This window comes from Oncorhynchus kisutch, linkage group LG13 (genome assembly GCF_002021735.2).
Source record: "Oncorhynchus kisutch isolate 150728-3 linkage group LG13, Okis_V2, whole genome shotgun sequence".
Taxonomy (NCBI): domain Eukaryota; kingdom Metazoa; phylum Chordata; class Actinopteri; order Salmoniformes; family Salmonidae; genus Oncorhynchus; species Oncorhynchus kisutch.
Window position 1 is genome coordinate 17,710,548 of NC_034186.2, and position 20,715 is coordinate 17,731,262.

The 20,715-nt window shown below is 44.7% G+C and overlaps 1 protein-coding gene across 2 annotated transcripts in view; it reads right to left on the reverse strand.

The window, feature by feature from the left end:
* Positions 1-20,715, reverse strand: part of LOC109903029 (PH domain leucine-rich repeat protein phosphatase 1) — a 49,378-nt gene that overhangs the window by 15,332 nt on the left and 13,331 nt on the right. For both annotated transcript variants that reach the window (XM_031785703.1, XM_031785704.1), the window contains exons 2-7: positions 18,137-18,333; positions 12,147-12,272; positions 11,883-12,022; positions 5,340-5,486; positions 4,646-4,873; positions 691-893 (exon numbers count right to left, since the gene is read on the reverse strand). In XM_031785703.1, coding sequence (XP_031641563.1) covers positions 691-893; positions 4,646-4,873; positions 5,340-5,486; positions 11,883-12,022; positions 12,147-12,272; positions 18,137-18,333 — 1,041 coding nt within the window. The remainder of the gene's footprint in view (positions 1-690; positions 894-4,645; positions 4,874-5,339; positions 5,487-11,882; positions 12,023-12,146; positions 12,273-18,136; positions 18,334-20,715) is intronic.

The following is a 20,715-nucleotide window of genomic DNA, read 5'->3' on the forward strand; positions in this document are numbered from 1 at the left end:
TGGAACCCTGTCCTGTTCACCGGACGTGCTACCTGTCCCAGACCTGTTGTTTTCAACTCTCTAGAGACAGCAGGAGCGGTAGAGTACCTCTTAATGATCGGGCTATGAAAAGCCAACTGACATTTACTCCTGAGGTGCTGACTTGTTGCACCCTCGACAACTACTGTGATTATTATTATTTGACCATGCTGGTCATTTATGAACATTTGAACATCTTGGCCATGTTCTGTTATAATCTCCACCCGGCACAGCCAGAAGAGTACTGGCCACCCCTCATAGCCTGGTTCCTCTCTAGGTTTCTTCCTAGGTTTTGGCCTTTCTAGGGAGTTTTTCCTAGCCACCGTGCTTCTACACCTGCATTGCTTGCTGTTTGGGGTTTTAGGCTGGGTTTCTGTACAGCACTTTGAGATATCAGCTGATGTAAGAAGGGCTATATAAAACACCAAATTATGTAATTTCTCATGGAAGAATGGTGTCGTAACCCTCCAATAGAGTTCCAGACACTTGCAGAATATATGTCAAGGCCCATTGAAGTCGTTCTGGCTCGTGGTGGTCCAACACCCTATCAAGACACTATATTGGTGTTGACTTTATTTTGTCAGTAACCTGTATGTGCGTATGTGTCTCTACATTCTCTGCAATGTGGACAATTACTATAACAAGTGTCCATGTTTGTGAGTGTATGTGTACCGTTTTGTGCTGTGTGCAGGCCCTTGAGTGCTAGGCCGCTGACTCGAAGGAGTGTGAGTGTGTTTCTGTCACAGCGTAGGAGCTCCAGCCTGGATAGGGTCCTGACGTCAAGCTCCTCCAACCCAGCGTCCCGCACATCTAACTGGGCCACGTGGCTCAGCAGGCCAGCCTCCCCAACCACCACCCTCTGGAGCCTGTTCAACCTACAATACAGAGTGAGGAAGAGAGAGAAAGGGGGTTAGAGAATGGAGAGTGATCTTTTAATGGGATTGTTTTTTCAAAACAGACATTTCCCCCCAATTTTTACATGTATATCTGAGTTGATATTGAGTTGCACTCCCTTCTGCCCCGAGAACAGCCTCAATACGTCGGGGCATGGACTCTATAAAGGTGTCGAAAGTGTTCCACAAGGATGCTGGCCCATGTTAACTCCAATGCTTTACACAGTAGTGTCACGTTGGCTGGATGTCCTTTGGGTGGTGGACCATTCTTGAATCACATGGGAAACTGTTGAACGTGAAAAACCCAGCAGTGCTGCAGTTCTTGACACACTCAAACTGGTGCGCCTGGCAGCCAATACCATACCCCGTTCAAAGGCACTTAAATATTTTATATTTCCCATTCCCCCTCTGAATGGCACACATACACAATCCATGTCTCAACTGTCTCAAGGCTTAAAAATGATTCTTCAACCAGTCTCCTCCCCTTCATCTACACTGATTGAAGTGGATTTAACAAGTGACATCAATAAAGGATCATAGATTTCACCTGGATTCACCTGGTCAGTCTGTCATAGAAAGAGCAGGTGTTCCTAATTTTTTGTATACTCACTGTAGCTACAGTATTCTTATTGCCAGTGGCGACCAGCCATTCAGGGCAGGTGGGGCAGAGCTTTATTAACTCAGTATATTTTTGTTTGCAAACTGATATGCAACACGTATTAATGCCAAAATAACATACAAAACAGGCATATATTTTGTGTGCCTGTTTTGCATGTTATTTTGGGATTTAATATATGTAGCATATCAGTTTGCAAACAATGTAAATAAAAATGTACTTAGTTAATAAAGACGCATAGAAACATGGTCTCTTTTTTTGTTTTTCTTGAGTAAGGCGGCTCAAAATGCAGGTGTTTCAGCCTAGCTTAGTGATTTGTGTGGTGGAGGGGCAGCCAGCGGATAATACAGAGCGTAGAAGTTGGTCATCTTCTCTAGTTGCACTGTGATTGGCTCAGTGTTCTGTCACTCATGGGGACACTACATCACCGCAAAATCTACAGGGAGAGATAAAGTTCAAGCCCCCTTGCGTGCTGCCATAGATTTACATTAGAAGTGCCCATCCAAGAAGGCTCCAGGTCATTGGCCACAAATAAAATGACATCAAATCACATTATATCTACAGTAGCTTTGATTGGACTGATCATCATATTTTCTAAATCTTAGCTAGCAAGCAGTCATCTTCATGAAGCACGTCAATCTACTGGCAAATCCCAAATTAGCCATTGGACAAACATTACACAACAAGTTGGAAATAGCAAATTCAACAATGAGAGGGTTGGAAGAAATCTGTAGCTAACTGCAAGCGTTGCAAAGCAATCACTATTTTGCTTCCCCTCCTATTCGGTGGAGAGGAGGTGTTGTCCAAGTCTGGGTTTAAGGGTCTCTTTTCTTTGCTTAAAATGATAAACCTTCACACACAAGACCATGGGCCAAAAAAGGTTGAATATATTGGCCATGCTGTCAATCCAACATGACTTCAAAACAACTGGAAACTCGGAACGGGGAAATCTCAGACTTCAGTGAGTTCAAGACAACTGGGAACCTAGAAAAAAAAACGAGCTCCAGTTGTCTTGAAATCACCATAAATCCAGGGAATGACAGACTTGGATGACAAAGTTTCATGACAAAATTTGCCCACAAGAACGACCACCGAGCCACCTTCCTGATCAAGTGAGCACAGCACAACAGAGTCCAAAAATGTATTGTATGCCACTGCATAAATTACGCAATATGCCAGGGAGATAAGTATACGGTAGCTAAGAAAGTAAAACTAAGTGTATATTGTGTTGTAAGCGGTTAGAAGCCCATGTGCCTCACTCTAACAATTTGGTCCCTTCCCCCCTCATAACTTAGCCTACTGTTCTTTCTCTGTCCGCTTATATGCCCCCTTCATTTATCCCACGGTTCTGACTTAGTGTACAGGGAGAACACTGTAAGAACGGACCATGTTCTGAATTCTGTCGCTGTACATTTCAGGTGCTGAACAAAAGTGCTGAACAAATACTTCGGAAAGTATTCAGACCCCTTGACATGTTCCACATTCTTACGTTACAGCTTTATTCTAAAATGATTTAAATTGGTTTTTGCTCTGAAATGCACTGTCCACTGTGGGACCTTATATAGATTATATATATTCCAAATCATGTCCAATCAACTGAATTTAACACAGGTGGACTCCAATCAAGTTGTAGAAACATCTCAAGGATGATCAATGGAAACAGGATGCACCTGAGCTCAATTTCGAGTCTCATAGCAAAGGGTCTAAATACTTATGTAAATAAGTAATTTTTTATATAAATGTGCATAAAATTCTAAAAATCAGTTTTCGCTTTGTCATTATGGGGTATTGTGTGTAGATTGCAGATTACATGTTTTATTTTTTAAAATCCATTTTAGAATAAGGCTGTAATGTAAAAAAATGTGGACAAAGTCAAGGTGTCTGAATACTTTTCCGAAGGCACTGTATATTGACTTCATCAGTCTTAGCTCACTCATTCATGTCTTAATCGAAATTTTAGATTGCCTCTTATCCGCTCATCATTCCCTTATCCTCTACGGGATCGGTATCCCTAAACCGGGACCGTACACTAATGTGACTAGAATGACGTGAGCAGCAGCCAACTTTCCAGGACATAGATGGATTAAATGGGCCCGGGTGTGTCCCAAGATAAATGCACCACTTCCCTATTCATAGAGGGGACTCTCTCCATGCAGACACTGAGATTTTGCTTGTGGCATTTTTTTGTGGCCGTTTTGTTTATTTGCGTTGGCACCTTTCAACACCCCTCATTATCACATTTATACACGCAACCACTCACTTACACTACTGATTACTGAATACACACACACACCATTGTTAACTGTATTTAGTTTACTTTAGTTAATAAATATATTTTGTTATCTCCACATTGTCTCCCTTTTAGTCACGAACTTCGAGGCGGTTCGTGACAATGGCCTTTCTCTTGCATTTCAAAGAATGGTATCTTTTACCAGATCTAATGTGTTATATTCTCATTCATTTCACATTTCCACAAACTTCTAAGGGCTTCCTTTCAAATGGTATGAAGAATATGTCTATCCTTACTTCAGGTCCTGAGCTACAGGCAGTTAGATTTGGGTATGTCATTTTAGACAAATTGGCATAAATAGGGTATGATACTTAAGAGGCTAAGCCATATAGTTTGTATCTCAATTGTCAGTAGAATCCACATTTGTTTAGCAAGTCAGTAAATTAACTGTTTCGCTGCCAGACAAGGCTCCACTGATATCCAGGTGTAGCGGTCGTAAGGATTTATTCCATGGTGCTGAAGAGAAAGCTCTGCTGTTGGGACAGCTTTATGTAGGGGGAACCATTTGTCACCAATACAGTTTGGGGTCAGCGTTATAGAGCAATGAATGTATTGTTTAGTGTTGGGGCTTTGCTGGCATGCATCTAAAAACAAAAGTTTGCCCCACCAAGATTTACACGCTAAAAATCGCCACTGCTTATTACATATCTATGAAGGGAGCTAGGCAAGGTTCCACTAGCCGAGCAGTACTAGTATTGAATTTAATTAATTGAAATGTTATTTGGGGTAAAAAAAAAAATTGACATAGATAAAACAAGACGTGCATTTGATCCCAGCGCAAAACACTTGAAAGAACTAATTAAAACACTTATTTACAAAGTAATATACCTGAGATCTATGTGTCGGTGGGGGAGCCACTGCAGGCCGACCATGTCCAGGGAGGAGAGCTGATTCCCAGCCAGACAGAGCCTCTCCATCCCCCTGAGCCTCTCCAGGGCTGGAGGTACGCTGCTGAACAGGTTGAAGGACAGGCCCAGGTAGGTCAGGGCCTCCAGAGAGCCTAGCTCAGCAGGCAGGGAGTTCAGAGAGTTACCGTCCAGAAGCAGGGTCTGCAGGCTGGGGAGGAGGAGATAGCGAGAGGTGGTTAGTATGGAGCTCATTGGGAGAGGGGATTATGTGTGTGGCTGTAATCTTCACATGAGCTTTCTGTTATCGTGCCTGATTTTATGTGACATGTAAATCTCGTGGTTCTTCCACGAGGGACTTATGAAAAATTGCTAATTGAGAGATTAAGAATTTCAACTTTAAAAAAGGCCAAATCTTTCAGATCCTATTACTGCAGCCTGATGTCTGAAAACAGTTTTTCCCACCAAACATTCGCAGCCTGGTTATTCTGTAGTGGACATGCTGGGCAACAGCACCAAACCCAGCACTAATGCTGAGCGATTAACTAAATGCTTTTTGGGTGGGGGTTATAAAACAAATAACTGACCAAGGGTGGTTCAATTACTGTCTCAGTCACAGGCTCTCTCCCTCTTTCTGTCGACTGCCCCCTGACCTTTAACCCTGTGACCCCACTCACTTGTGCATGGTCCCCAGTGCTGAGGGCAGAGAGGTCAGAAGGTTGCCTTGGAGGTTGAGCTCTGTCAGGGAGGTGATGTCACACACGGCCAGAGGGAAGTCAGACAGAGCGTTGTTAGAGAGATTGAGGCTCCTCAACCTGCAGAATCTAGATGGGGGGGAAAGAGGTGTGGGAATGAATGAGGGAGAGAGCGAGGGGGTCAATTGGACAGGAATTTTCAGAGAAAATCAAACAATAACAATCACAGAAACTAAAGAGTCAGAAGAACTGGTTACCTAATGAGCCCATTCAGAACAACAACACTGTAGAAAGGGAGGACTGCGTTCCAAATGGCACCCTATTCTCTACATAGAGCGGTGGTCAAAAGTAGTGCACTATGGGCCTTGGTCAGAAGTAGTGCATTATATAGGGTATAAGGTGCCATTTGGGATGCATTCAGAGAGTGATTCGCTCAGCGATTAGAGACCAAAAACAATGTGACAACTGCCACCCAGGGGAAACTAATAAGAAGGAAGTCATGTGCCTAACTGGTAACTGCCAATATAATGGAAACACGTGAGCATACAACTTATATTGAAAGCAATTGCTTCCACACAGGTGTGGTTCCTGAGTTAATTAAGCAATTAAGTGGGCTGTCATGAGTGGCTTCCGTCTGGCCACTATCATAAAGGCCTGATTGGTGGAGTGCTGCAAAGATGGGAGTACCTTCCCGAAGGACAACCATCTCCACAGAGGAACTCTGGAGCTCTGTCAGAGTGACCATCTGGTTCTTGGTCACCTCCCTGACCAAGGCCCTTCTCCCCTGATTGCGCAGTTTGGCCGTGAGGCCAGCTCTGGTGGTTCCAAACTTCTTCCATTTAAGAATGGAGGCTATTGTGTTCTTGGGAACCTTCAATGCTGCACAATATTTTGGTACCCTTCCCCAGATCTGTGCCTCGACACAATCCTGTCTCTGAGCTCTACAGACAATTCCTTCGACCTCATGGTTTGGTTTTTGCTCTGACATGCTCTGTCAACTGTGGGATCTTATATAGACAAGTATGTGCCTTTCCAAATCATATCCAATCAATTGAATTTACCACAGGTAGACTCCAATCAAGTTGTAGAAACATCTCAATGATGATCAGCAGAAACAGTATGCACCTGAGCTCAATTTCAAGTTTCACAGCAAAGGGTCTGAATACTGATGTAAATAAGCCATTTCAGTTTATTTGTAATAAATGTGCAAATATTTCTAAAAACCTGTTTTCGCTTTGTCATTATGGGGTATTGTGTGTAGACTGATGAGGGAAAATATGTATGTAATCAATTTTGGAATAAGGCTGTAAAACACAGAAAAGGGGAAGGGGTCTGAATACTTTCCCAATGCATTTTCCACTCATTATCGGAATTTAACTGATACACTGTAAGCTGATGAATTGTGTCAAGTAGAGAGACAGGTATCAGTTGAAAAGTCACGTAAAAAATGTGATCTTGAACAATGTTGCATGGAGCAGAATTAGCATGGCATACGTACACTATGCTACAGCAATGTGTTTTTACTGCAGCCTACTGCATCACAATACCCCTATTTTTCATTATTTGTTCTACACATGTATATAATGAAAATGAAACTGTAACACTAACATAGTTCTCTACATGCTCACAACTTGCCATTGGATACAACAAATATGGTTTGCAAAAAACGAATTGTGCATGTCAGCCAAATACTGTATGGAAGTGATATTTACCATCTACTATTCTTTCTATTCAGCACTTCAAAAATACATCGTGTTTGTTATTAGATTAAATGTTAGTTAAAATTACTAAATGATGAGTCTATCATAATTCATCTGATGTATTGCTGACTAAATGTTCTCATGTTATTTCACTGAAAACTTGCATGATTGACTCAGGGGTGAAAGATGTGTTCAACTCCAATGACTACACAATCAAAGGTTCTGAACATAAGACGGGGGCATTACAAGTGTTATCAGTTTTGAAACTAAGAGTTTTGGAAATATACCACATCTGAAAAATTTGCCAAAGCGATTAAAAAAAACTGGAGACACTTAATGCTGGTGTTTCCTTTATTTCGTCAGTTACTATATGTGAGCAGCACACGTATATTGTTGTGATTGCGCACATAAAAACATGTTGTTTTTCGAAGGTGTAGCTACCACAAGCTGCGGTGTATGTGAAAATTTGGTGGGCACGTGTGTGAGAATCTTTGTCGAATCTGATAGGCACTCGGCTCACCTGGTCTTCCCAGGCCTAACTAGCCTAACCTGGTTCACTGTGGGGACAGCGTGAAAGGCGGTGCCGGATCCACGTCTTTTCCAAAGAAAAGCCATAGCCACAGAAAAGCCACAGCCGCGTTCCCAACGCAGTGTCGCAGGAAAAACATATTCCTGAAGCCCTGTCTGCCTCCCCTCCTCTTCCCTTGGTAAAGCTGTGTTTACGGAAGAACAATGGGAGCACAAAGCCATTCCATCGGAAGTACAACCAGAGTCACTGAACCACGCCGAGAATGAGGAAGAGGGGGATGGATGACATCCTGTACTGGAGAGAGAGAGTGAGAACGTCCTGTACTGAATGCAGAAAGAGAAGGATGGATGATGTCCTGTACTGTATGCAGAGAGAGAGAGAGAGAAGGATGGATGATGTCCTGTACTGTATGCAGAGAGAGAGAGAGAGAGAGAGAGAGAGAGAGAGAGAGAGAGAGAGAGAAGGATGGATGATGTCCTGTATGCAGAGAGAGAGAGAGAGAGAGAGAGAGAGAGAGAGAGAGAGAGAGAGAGAGAGAGAGAGAGAGAGAGAGAGAGAGAGAGAGAGAGAGAGAGAGAGAGAGAGAGAGAGAGAGAGAGAGAGAGAGAGAGAGAGAGAGAGAGAGAGAGAGAGAGAGAGAGAGAGAGAGAGAGAGAGAGAGAGAGAGAGAGAGAGAGAGAGAAGGATGATGTCCTGTACTGTATGCAGAGAGAGAGAGAGAAGGATGGATGATGTCCTGTACTGTATGCAGAGAGAGAGAGAGAGAGAGAGAGAGAGAAGGATGGATGATGTCCTGTACTGTATGCAGAGAGAGAGAGAGAGAGAGAGAGAGAGAGAGAGAGAGAGAGAGAGGATGGATGATGTCCTGTACTGTATGCAGAGAGAGAGAGAGAGAGAGAGAGAGAAGGATGGATGATGTCCTGTACTGTATGCAGAGAGAGAGAGAGAGGAGGATGGATGATGTCCTGTACTGTATGCAGAGAGAGAGAGAGAGAAGGATGGATGATGTCCTGTACTGTATGCAGAGAGAGAGAGAGAGAGAAGGATGGATGATGTCCTGTACTGTATGCAGAGAGAGCGAGAGAGAGAGGAGGATGGATGATGTCCTGTACTGTATGCAGAGAGAGCGAGAGAGAGAGGAGGATGGATGATGTCCTGTACTGTATGCAGAGAGAGAGAGAGAGAGAGAGGAGGATGGATGATGTCCTGTACTGTATGCAGAGAGAGCGAGAGAGAGAGGAGGATGGATGATGTCCTGTACTGTATGCAGAGAGAGCGAGAGAGAGAGGAGGATGGATGATGTCCTGTACTGTATGCAGAGAGAGCGAGAGAGAGGAGGATGGATGATGTCCTGTACTGTATGCAGAGAGAGCGAGAGAGAGGAGGATGGATGATGTCCTGTACTGTATGCAGAGAGAGAGAGAGAGAGAGAGAGGAGGATGGATGATGTCCTGTACTGTATGCAGAGAGAGAGAGGGAGAGGAGGATGGATGATGTCCTGTACTGTATGCAGAGAGAGAGAGGGAGAGGAGGATGGATGATGTCCTGTACTGTATGCAGAGAGAGAGAGGGAGAAGAGGATGGATGATGTCCTGTATGCAGAGAGAGAGGGAGAGGAGGATGGATGATGTCCTGTATGCAGAGAGAGAGAGGGAGAGGAGGATGGATGATGTCCTGTATGCAGAGAGAGAGAGGGAGAGGAGGATGGATGATGTCCTGTACTGTATGCAGAGAGAGGGAGAGGAGGATGGATGATGTCCTGTACTATATGCAGAGAGAGGGAGAGGAGGATGGTTGATGTCCTGTACTATATGCAGAGAGAGGGAGAGGAGGATGGATGATGTCCTGTACTGTATGCAGAGAGAGGGAGAGGAGGATGGATGATGTCCTGTATGTATGCAGAGAGTGTGTGAGGAGGATGGATGATGTCCTGTATGCAGAGAGTGTGTGAGAGGAGGATGGATGATGTCCTGTATGCAGAGAGAGTGTGAGAGGAGGATGGATGATGTCCTGTATGCAGAGAGTGTGAGAGGAGGATGGATGATGTCCTGTACTGTATGCAGAGAGAGAGAGAGAGAAGGATGGATGATGTCCTGTACTGTATGCAGAGAGAGAGAGAGAGAGAAGGATGGATGATGTCCTGTACTGTATGCAGAGAGAGCGAGAGAGAGAGGAGGATGGATGATGTCCTGTACTGTATGCAGAGAGAGCGAGAGAGAGAGGAGGATGGATGATGTCCTGTACTGTATGCAGAGAGAGAGAGAGAGAGAGGAGGATGGATGATGTCCTGTACTGTATGCAGAGAGAGCGAGAGAGAGAGGAGGATGGATGATGTCCTGTACTGTATGCAGAGAGAGCGAGAGAGAGAGGAGGATGGATGATGTCCTGTACTGTATGCAGAGAGAGCGAGAGAGAGGAGGATGGATGGATGATGTCCTGTACTGTATGCAGAGAGAGCGAGAGAGAGGAGGATGGATGATGTCCTGTACTGTATGCAGAGAGAGCGAGAGAGAGGAGGATGGATGATGTCCTGTACTGTATGCAGAGAGAGAGAGAGAGAGGGAGAAGAGGATGGATGATGTCCTGTATGCAGAGAGAGAGAGGGAGAGGAGGATGGATGATGTCCTGTATGCAGAGAGAGAGAGGGAGAGGAGGATGGATGATGTCCTGTACTGTATGCAGAGAGAGGGAGAGGAGGATGGATGATGTCCTGTACTGTATGCAGAGAGAGGGAGAGGAGGATGGATGATGTCCTGTATGCAGAGAGAGGGAGAGGAGGATGATGATGTCCTGTACTGTATGCAGAGAGAGGGAGAGGAGGATGGATGATGTCCTGTACTATATGCAGAGAGAGGGAGAGGAGGATGGTTGATGTCCTGTACTATATGCAGAGAGAGGGAGAGGAGGATGGATGATGTCCTGTACTGTATGCAGAGAGAGGGAGAGGAGGATGGATGATGTCCTGTATGTATGCAGAGAGTGTGTGAGGAGGATGGATGATGTCCTGTATGCAGAGAGTGTGTGAGAGGAGGATGGATGATGTCCTGTATGCAGAGAGAGTGTGAGAGGAGGATGGATGATGTCCTGTATGCAGAGAGTGTGAGAGGAGGATGGATGATGTCCTGTATGCAGAGAGTGTGAGAGGAGGATGGATGATGTCCTGTATGCAGAGAGTGTGTGAGAGGAGGATGGATGATGTCCTGTATGCAGAGAGTGTGTGAGAGGAGGATGGATATAGTGTTTCTCTTCACCGGCAAGGCAAGGGTCTGTTTTCCTAACCATTGTTTGATGCTGAAAGTTGAGCAGTGTGAGCAGTGTGACCCGATGGGAAGATTATTCATGGGAGTTTTTGCTGTTGTTGTTGTTCTGCACCAGTCCGGTCCTGTCCCATCTCCCCATCCATTCCCACTGTCGATGTCTCCCAAAGCAGAGCAGCTCACACTGAAACACTAACTGTAACACTACACCAGGCCTGGGACAGAGGGCGCATCTCAAATGGGACCCTATTCCCTATATAGCGTACTACTTTTGACCAGGACCCACAGGGAAATATATAGGGAATAGTGTACACTATAGAGAATAGGGAGCTATTTGGGACGTAGACGGTATCCATGGTGGGGAGCATTGTATTACTGTAAGCATAGAAGGGTTAGCTAGAAGGAGAAGAAGCGAGAACCTGACCGTAGTCAATGACACTGCTGGGCCCCAACCCTGGCTAAAGGTCACTGAAGAGGAGCCAATCAAAATGCAGTCGTTGTGTTTTGGACCAATCCTGTCTCTTGGCTTGCAGACCGTGACTCCAAAAACAGGTCATAGGTGAGAGGTCTGGGAATCACTGGCCATAGATTAATGAAAGCTCCAGAGGAAAACTGTGTGTGTGTGTGTAATAAATAAATAACTCAAGCTCGGATTTCCCCTCCTAATTCCGCCTACGTCTACTTCTAATCAACCCCAATCTGTTTTCTTAGACCAAATCAATCCTATAGGAACACAAACACAGATCTGTAGGTGAATCTAATCCTCTAACCTTGCGACCATATGGTGATACCCAGAGCTGGAGAGAGCGAGAGAGAGAGAGAGAGAGAGAGAGAGAGAGAGAGAGGATATCGAAGGACAAACCGCCCACATCACATCACTCCTCTCTTAACCCTTCCCTCCTTCCAGAGGTATATATTGAGCCATTCTCCGGAGCCACCCTAGCCCAGATCTCTCAGTTCCTTCCCTTTTCTTCTCCTCTTCCCGCACTCCCTCCATTCCATCCTACCACCTCTTCCCACAGCCTGCAGGGGTACATACCTGGTGAGATGTGTGAGGCCTGTCAGATAGTTGTGTTTGAGGTTGAGGTGGGTCAGGTCCTGGCTGTAGAACAGCTGAGATGGCAGCTCCTCCAGACTGCAACATGACAGGTCCACAGAACTCACCCTCTGAGACACTATCTGATGGAGGGAGAGAGGGTGAGAGATAGGAGAGAAAGAAAAGGAGTAAGAGACAAAGGGGTTTTCATTTTCCAGATTGCTAACAACTTGAAGACATGCAACTCAACTCTGAGCACACACGTACCTTGGCAGCCTGTCTGTGCCAGCGGAGGTGTTCTGTGTAGGAGTCATAGCTGATGTAGTAGGTCTGACTCTGGGGACCAGAAGAACTGAAGGCTAGACAGTGACTGTGTCTCCTCACCTCCTCCACCTGAACAACACACACACACAGAGAGATTAGCTCTGCGATTAGAGACCAAAAAACTGTGTGACAACTGCCAGACAGGGGAAAATAGCAGGGAGGGAGTCATGTGCCGATTAGTGTGTGGCGGGCAGGGGGAGGGGCCGGTGTGTGTGGAAGCAGTGTGCAGGAATGGAGAGAGAGGTAAGGTATAGCCAACTCGCGACTAAACTTGTAGCTAGCCATATATTTATCATCCCATCTGACAGTTCCGGTCTTTGTTGCATCAAATTGGAGAATAAAAGCTAGCTAAACTAGCCAGCTAGCTAGTTTAGCTTCGCTCCCAGTCCATGTCAAATTAAAACTACATTCAGATTTTTTTTTAAATGCATACCTGTTAGTTGCTTGTTGTAGCCTACTCCTCCAGCTGACTTAATTCCATTTTGCATTGCTACACATGGAGCCTGACTGTAGTGCCACTTTGATTGGCCGACAAAAAAAACAACAAGCTACACGTGAAGGTTACCAGTCTTTTTTTAATGGGGTGCATGTTGTTTGATTAAATTCATTATTTCCAATGTCATGGAATATCCTTGTATTAAAAATGTCCTGACTATTTTCATTGTTAATTTAGACCTAGTTTAGAATTTTTTTCTCAAATTAATAGTCACACAAGTAATCAAATACTAACAACCATTTGGATGATCGAACAACCTTTCCCCATCTCTAGTGTGTGTGTGTCAGGATTTCCGTTAGCCAGTAATTGCCGGCTTTAGGCCAACAAAGAAATTAAAATCCAATAAAAATAGTTGCCAAATCGACTGGGAGAAGAAAAAAAATCCCACTGCAAAATACAGATTTTTATTCATTGATGGAAATACCAGTCAATGGAAATACATTTGACCATCATACTTACTAGTCTATAGGTTCATTTGTATAATTCTGTGGAGTTAAATTGGCGTGTGTTACGTTAGTTGTCATGCATCTTACTTATCCAACAACTATTAGATGCACAGCATAGGCCTACAGAGCTGGTTGCTGCTGGAGTCAAATATTGGTTTTTATAAGCCCGGTCATTACGCAGCAATTCTAAATGTAATTTAGTATTAAAACAGTTTTGATGGCCACGATTAAAGAGAGCTACCATTTTTATTTGGTAATTGAAGCAGGCCTCCCATTCAGCATTTAAGTGCAGGCAGGCTATCAGCAGGTCACCCACCACCTTACAATGTGAGCTATGAATTTTGAAAACATACTTAAACTGTTTGAAACCTGAATGTTTTAGTTTATATTGAGGCATTTCTTACCTTGCTTCAAAGTAGCCTAGCCAAAATCAGACAACAGAAACAAAGGCAATTATTTTATAACGACGTTATAGGAGGAAAAACACATTTGAACCTACCATTCCTACCGATCTGCGAGCCAGTTATGATTTTAATGTGCACATTTCCGTGGAACAATTTACTTTCAATAACATTTTTGTCTTCTAAAATCCAAATTAAAATGAGAAAAATCTAAAAGTAAATATTAAACTAATGCGAGAGCAACAGCCATTCGGACACATTGATACATCGTGATCCACTGTCGACTAAATAAATATGCAATGCCAATGCAGAATTAGGCCTATTCCTTCCGTTGTCAACTAAGTAAAAATAGCCTACATAAAATTCAACAAACAAAAATAGTAGAAAATATCCTGATGAAAATGCAGATTCTTTCAATAGCATTCATCTCTCTACTCTGCCTCCCTTTTTAAAATCGGTCTTGACCTGAGCGATGACTAGCGAACTTGCAACATTGTATCAACTGGCGTATACCGGCCCTCAGGAGTTTCCTGTGCCAGTGAGCTCAGGACAGACATCTGTTTTTGCACAAGGGAAAGGTGGAGGTATTTTATATGTTTCCACCAGATACACACTACATGACCAAAAGTATGTGGACATCTGCTCATCGAACATCTCATTCCAAAATCATGGGCATTAATATGAAGTTGGTCCCCACTTTGCTGCTATAACAACCTCCACTCTTCTGGAAGGCTTTCAACTAGATGTTGGAACACTGCTGCGGGGTATTGCATCCATTCAGCCACAAAAGCATTAGTGAGGTCGGGCACTGTTGGGCGATTATGCCCGGCTCGCAGGCGGTGTTCCAATTCATCCCAAAGGTGTTCGATGGGGTTGAGGTCAGGGCACTGTTGGGCGATTAGGCCTGGCTCGCAGTCGGTGTTCCAATTCATCCCAAAGGTGTCCGATGGGGTGGAGGTTCTACGACACCGATCTCAACAAACTATTTCTGTATGGACACCGTTTTGTGCATGGAGGAATTCTCATGCTGAAACAGGAAAGGGCCTTCCCTAAAAAGTTGGAAGCACAGAATTGTCTAGAATGTCATTGTATGCTGTAGCATTAAGATTCCCCTTCATTGGAACTAAGGGGCCTAGCCTGAAACATGAAAAACAGCCCAGGACCATTATTCTTCCTCCAAAATGTACAGATGGCACTATGCATTCGGGCAGGTAGCAATCCCCTGGCTTCCGCCAAACACAGATTTGTCCTTCGAGATGAGGCGTGATAAACAAAACACTCCAGAGAACACATTTCCACTGCTCCCGAGTCCAATAGCGGCGCATGGTTTTGTGCATGGTGATCCTAGGCTTGAAAATGGCTACTCGGTCATGGAAAACGATTTCATGAAGCTCTCGACGAACAGTTCTTGTGCCGACATTGCTTCCAGAGGCAGTTTGGAATACGGTAGTGAGTGTTGCAACTGAGGACATACGATTTTTACGAGCTATGCACTTTATCACTCAGCGGTTACATTTTGTGAACTTGTGTGGCCTACCACTTTGTGGCTGAGCCATTGTTGCTCCTAGACGTTCCCACTTCACAATAACAGCACTTACAGTTGATCGGGGCAGGTCTAGCAGGGAAGAAATTTGACGAACTGAGTTGTTGGAAAGGTAGCATCCTATGACAGTGCCACGCTGAAAGTCACTGAGCTCTTCAGTTAGGCCATTCTACTGCCGATGTTTGTCTATGGAGATTGCATGGGTGTGTCCTCGATTTAATACACCTGTCAGCAACGGGTGTGGCTGAAATAGCCGAATCCACTCATTTGAAGGGGTATCCACATACCTTTGTGTATATACAGTGGGGAGAACAAGTATTTGATAACCTGCAAAATCGGCAGTGTTTCCTATATACAGTGCCTTGCGAAAGTATTCGGCCCCCTTGAACTTTGCGACCTTTTGCCACATTTCAGGCTTCAAACATAAAGATATAAAACTGTATTTTTTGTGAAGAATCAACAACAAGTGGGACACAATCATGAAGTGGAACGACATTTATTGGATATTTCAAACCTTTTTAACAAATCAAAAACTGAAAAATTGGGCGTGCAAAATTATTCAGCCCCTTTACTTTCAGTGCAGCAAACTCTCTCCAGAAGTTCAGTGAGGATCTCTGAATGATCCAATGTTGACCTAAATGACTAATGATGATAAATACAATCCACCTGTGTGTAATCAAGTCTCCGTATAAATGCACCTGCACTGTGATAGTCTCAGAGGTCCGTTAAAAGCGCAGAGAGCATCATGAAGAACAAGGAACACACCAGGCAGGTCCGAGATACTGTTGTGAAGAAGTTTAAAGCCGGATTTGGATACAAAAAGATTTCCCAAGCTTTAAACATCCCAAGGAGCACTGTGCAAGCGATAATATTGAAATGGAAGGAGTATCAGACCACTGCAAATCTACCAAGACCTGGCCATCCCTCTAAACTTTCAGCTCATACAAGGAGAAGACTGATCAGAGATGCAGCCAAGAGGCCCATGATCACTCTGGATGAACTGCAGAGATCTACAGCTGAGGTGGGAGACTCTGTCCATAGGACAACAATCAGTCGTATATTGCACAAATCTGGCCTTTATGGAAGAGTGGCAAGAAGAAAGCCATTTCTTAAAGATATCCATAAAAAGTGTCGTTTAAAGTTTGCCACAAGCCACCTGGGAAAAACACCAAACATGTGGAAGAAGGTGCTCTGGTCAGATGAAACCAAAATTGATCTTTTTGGCAACAATGCAAAACGTTATGTTTGGCGTAAAAGCAACACAGCTCATCACCCTGAACACACCATCCCCACTGTCAAACATGGTGGTGGCAGCATCATGGTTTGGGCCTGCTTTTCTTCAGCAGGGACAGGGAAGATGGTTAAAATTGATGGGAAGATGGATGGAGCCAAATACAGGACCATTCTGGAAGAGAACCTGATGGAGTCTGCAAAAGACCTGAGACTGGGACGGAGATTTGTCTTCCAACAAGACAATGATCCAAAACATAAAGCAAAATCTACAATGGAATGGTTCAAAAATAAACATATCCAGGTGTTAGAATGGCCAAGTCAAAGTCCAGACCTGAATCCAATCGAGAATCTGTGGAAAGAACTGAAAACTGCTGTTCACAAATGCTCTCCATCCAACCTCACTGAGCTCGAGCTGTTTTGCAAGGAGGAATGGGAAAAGATTTCAGTCTCTCCATGAGCAAAACTGATAGAGACATACCCCAAGCGACTTACAGCTGTAATCGACACACTTCAAGATTGTGTCCCACTTGTTGTTGATTCTTCACATAAAAATACAGTTTTATATCTTTATGTTTGAAGCCTGAAATGTGGCAAAAGGTCGCAAAGTTCAAGGGGGCCGAATACTTTCGCAAGGCACTGTATACAAATTGTCAAAGACTCCAGCCTCCCTAGTCAACCTGTTCTCTCTGATACCGCATCGCAAGCGGTAGTAACCCAATGCATATGGGTCCAGTACATCTCAGAGAGTAACCCAATGCATATGGGTCCAGTACATCTCAGAGAGTAACCCAATGCATATGGGTCCAGTACATCTCAGAGAGTAACCCAATGCATATGGGCCCAGTACATCTCAGAGAGTAACCCAATGCATATGGGTCCAGTACATCTCAGAGAGTAACCCAATGCATATTGCTCAGAGAGTAACCCAATGCATATGGGTCCAGTACATTGCTCAGAGTAACCCAATGCATATGGGTCCAGTACATTGCTCAGAGAGTAACCCAATGCATATGGGTCCAGTACATTGCTCAGAGTAACCCAATGCATATGGGTCCAGTACATTGCTCAGAGTAACCCAATGCATATGGGTCCAGTACATCTCAGAGAGTAACCCAATGCATATGGGTCCAGTACATCTCAGAGAGTAACCCAATGCATATGGGTCCAGTACATCTCAGAGAGTAACCCAATGCATATGGGTCCAGTACATCTCAGAGAGTAACCCAATGCATATGGGTCCAGTACATCTCAGAGAGTAACCCAATGCATATGGGTCCAGTACATCTCAGAGAGTAACCCAATGCATATGGGTCCAGTACATCTCAGAGAGTAACCCAATGCATATGGGTCCAGTACATCTCAGAGAGTAACCCAATGCATATGGGTCCAGTACATCTCAGAGAGTAACCCAATGCATATGGGTCCAGTACATCTCAGAGAGTAACCCAATGCATATGGGCCCAGTACATCTCAGAGAGTAACCCAATGCATATGGGTCCAGTACATCTCAGAGAGTAACCCAATGCATATTGCTCAGAGAGTAACCCAATGCATATGGGTCCAGTACATTGCTCAGAGTAACCCAATGCATATGGGTCCAGTACATTGCTCAGAGTAACCCAATGCATATGGGTCCAGTACATTGCTCAGAGTAACCCAATGCATATGGGTCCAGTACATCGCTCAGAGAGTAACCCAATGCTAATGGGTCTGGTAAATTTCTCAAAAATGGCCAGTAAATTAAAATCTTCCTGGTCATGTTGTCCGGCATCACATTTTCCTAACGGAAACCCTGGAGTGTGTGTGTTCAGTACCTTTCCACCGATGAGGGGCAGGATGTGCATCTTGCCGGTGTGAGCGTATTTGACGGAAGAGACGATGAAACAGGTGCCACTCAGGGTGACGTGTCGTCGTGACCACCGGTTGACAGGCAGGGCCAGCTTACCCTTCCTCACATTAAACACACCCGTCAGCTGCACCCGGTCTGCTCCACCCACACACTGCGGCTTACCTGGAGGGGGGGGGGGGGTTGGAGAAAACAAACAGTAACATAAAATCTCAGATGCTCCTGCTGAGAGAAAGATGTTTAAGAAGAAATCTTCCAAGTAAGATAAACAGAGATGGAAGAGAGAAAGGCTCTCTCTCTCTGTGAGTGTGCGTGAGTCTCTCTGTGAGTGTGTGTGTTCAGTGTGTGTGTGTCTCTGTGTGTGTGTGTGTCTCTGTGTGTCTCTGTGTGTGTGTGTGTGTGTGTGTGTGTGTGTGTGTGTCTCTGTGTGTGTGTGTGTGTGTCTGTGTGTCTGTGTGTCTCTGTGTGTGTGTGTGTGTGTCTGTGTGTGTGTGTCTCCCCGTGTGTGTGTGTGTGTGTGTGTGTGTGTGTGTGTGTGTGTGTGTGTGTGTGTGTGTCTGTGTGTGTGTGTGTCTGTGTGTGTGTGTGTCTGTGTGTGTGTGTGTGTGTGTCTGTGTGTGTGTGTGTGTGTGTCTCCTTGTGTTTAGTCACAGGTCACGTGCCGTATAATTTATTGGTCTAGTGGCTGAGGGGTGACTGGACGGTCAGTGTTAAGGAATGGAGAGCAGGTGTAAGGGTAGGTGTAATTCAGAACTCTAGCCCTTACTTTCCTCAGTAAATGAAAAAGTTCCTGTCCCATGGAAGTCGTAACCTTGGCCACCACATGCACAGGTAGCAAATAAGCCTTGTCTGAGCCAGAACTGCAGCAGATGGGGCTCCTGTAGTATTGACTGGGTCAGTGCACGGTAGTGTGCATTTTTAGCAGCACTACGGTGTGTGTGTAGAAAAACACTATTTTTAGTGCTTTAAGAATGGGTGTGCTCTCATGTAGGCTGTCACCCACCCACACGTACCAGGGGTCATGTTGAGTTCCGCAATCATCATTTTCATAATGCAGACCAAAAAAACGGTATTTTAAACCATTTCACCGGCGTTTAATATTCAACAGAGATCAGGGGCGTGCAACCATAGTTTTCCTTCACAGAGAATACATTATTGCAACACAATTGGCAGAAAATAGCTTCATTTTCATCAGATAACCACAGAAGTGCAATGCTATTTGGATCGAAGCCACACAAGTAAATGAGCTTACAATGAAAAAGGTCATGATAAACATTATTTCTAAATGTTTATCATAGAAAGAACGTAGACAGCTACATTTCCTGTTACGCTTGAAGTTAATATTGCATTTTACCATAGAGAAGTAGGCTCCACTGAGAAAAGTACCAGAGAAATGAGTTCCACATCAGTCAGAGTGCTGTCTGCCAATAGAATGCCCTGTTTGTGAATTCTCATCCAAGTGGAGAAGTGCAACAGAAGCACAAAATTATTCTGATGTCGAGCAGAAATTACAATAAGAAGCATTTTGGATCTGCGTTTACAAAACGCAGCAAGATATTTCTGCGTTGTCTTTTTTTTGGTGAGGGGGGGCTCTGAATTCTGCGTTAATGGGACCCACACACACGGGAGTCAGTTTTAGAGTGAGGCTAAGGGGAAGAGAGAGAGCAAGGGATAGAGAGAGGGAGAGAGAAAGAAAATAAGAATGAAAGCAGCCGACTGAACCAGATCTGTCTGCTTCTCAGTTTCTTCTTATAGAGCCCTTTGTGTGTGTGTTTGTGCATGATCATATTTTCCTGAGATTGCCGGTTTTCGTCCTCTGATACCCTCTCCGCCTCACACGTGCTCTCAGGTGTTCCAGTGCTTTGCTTGGGGGATAGAGGGAGGGAGGGATGGGGAAAGGAGAGAAAGACATTCTAGACTAAGTCCTCCAGACTGCTGTGCTATTCATCAATGCTCATTACATACAAGTAACACCAAAACACACACAAACGGTAAAAAGGTGGCCCAGCCCTGGCCAGAGGCTGCATAGTGGTATCCTGTTCCTCTGTCTCTTTAAGAGAGAAGGGTGAAGGAGGACACCCCCAGAGGACAGACTAAAGATGAGAAGATAGCTCTATCAACAGCACAGTCAGGTCTGTCCACTCTACAACAGCCCTGTGGAATGTATGGAATGTGGGAGTTATCTACACAGGGACTCCAGTCCACTTCAACATACTGTAGATTATGGTTATTGACCATACAGATAGAACTGCCAGGCCAGAAGTGTTTATATGCTGGTTGGCAGGGTAATGAAGGGGGGACTGAGGTATAAACAGAGCAGAGTGAGAGAAAGAGTGCGCAAGAGCGAGACCAGAGGGGTAAAAAAAATATATTCCCCCCAGCCCAGAGAGGAGAGGATTACGTTATTCCAAACAATGCCCTCTCAGAGAGAATGTGGCGTGTCCTAATTAGCATCCCCGCCCTCCACCCTGGTCCTTTTCTGTCCGCTCCCACGGCTCTAGGGACAAGTCCCGCACCCCTCCATGGGGCTGTTTCTGGTCCCAGGCA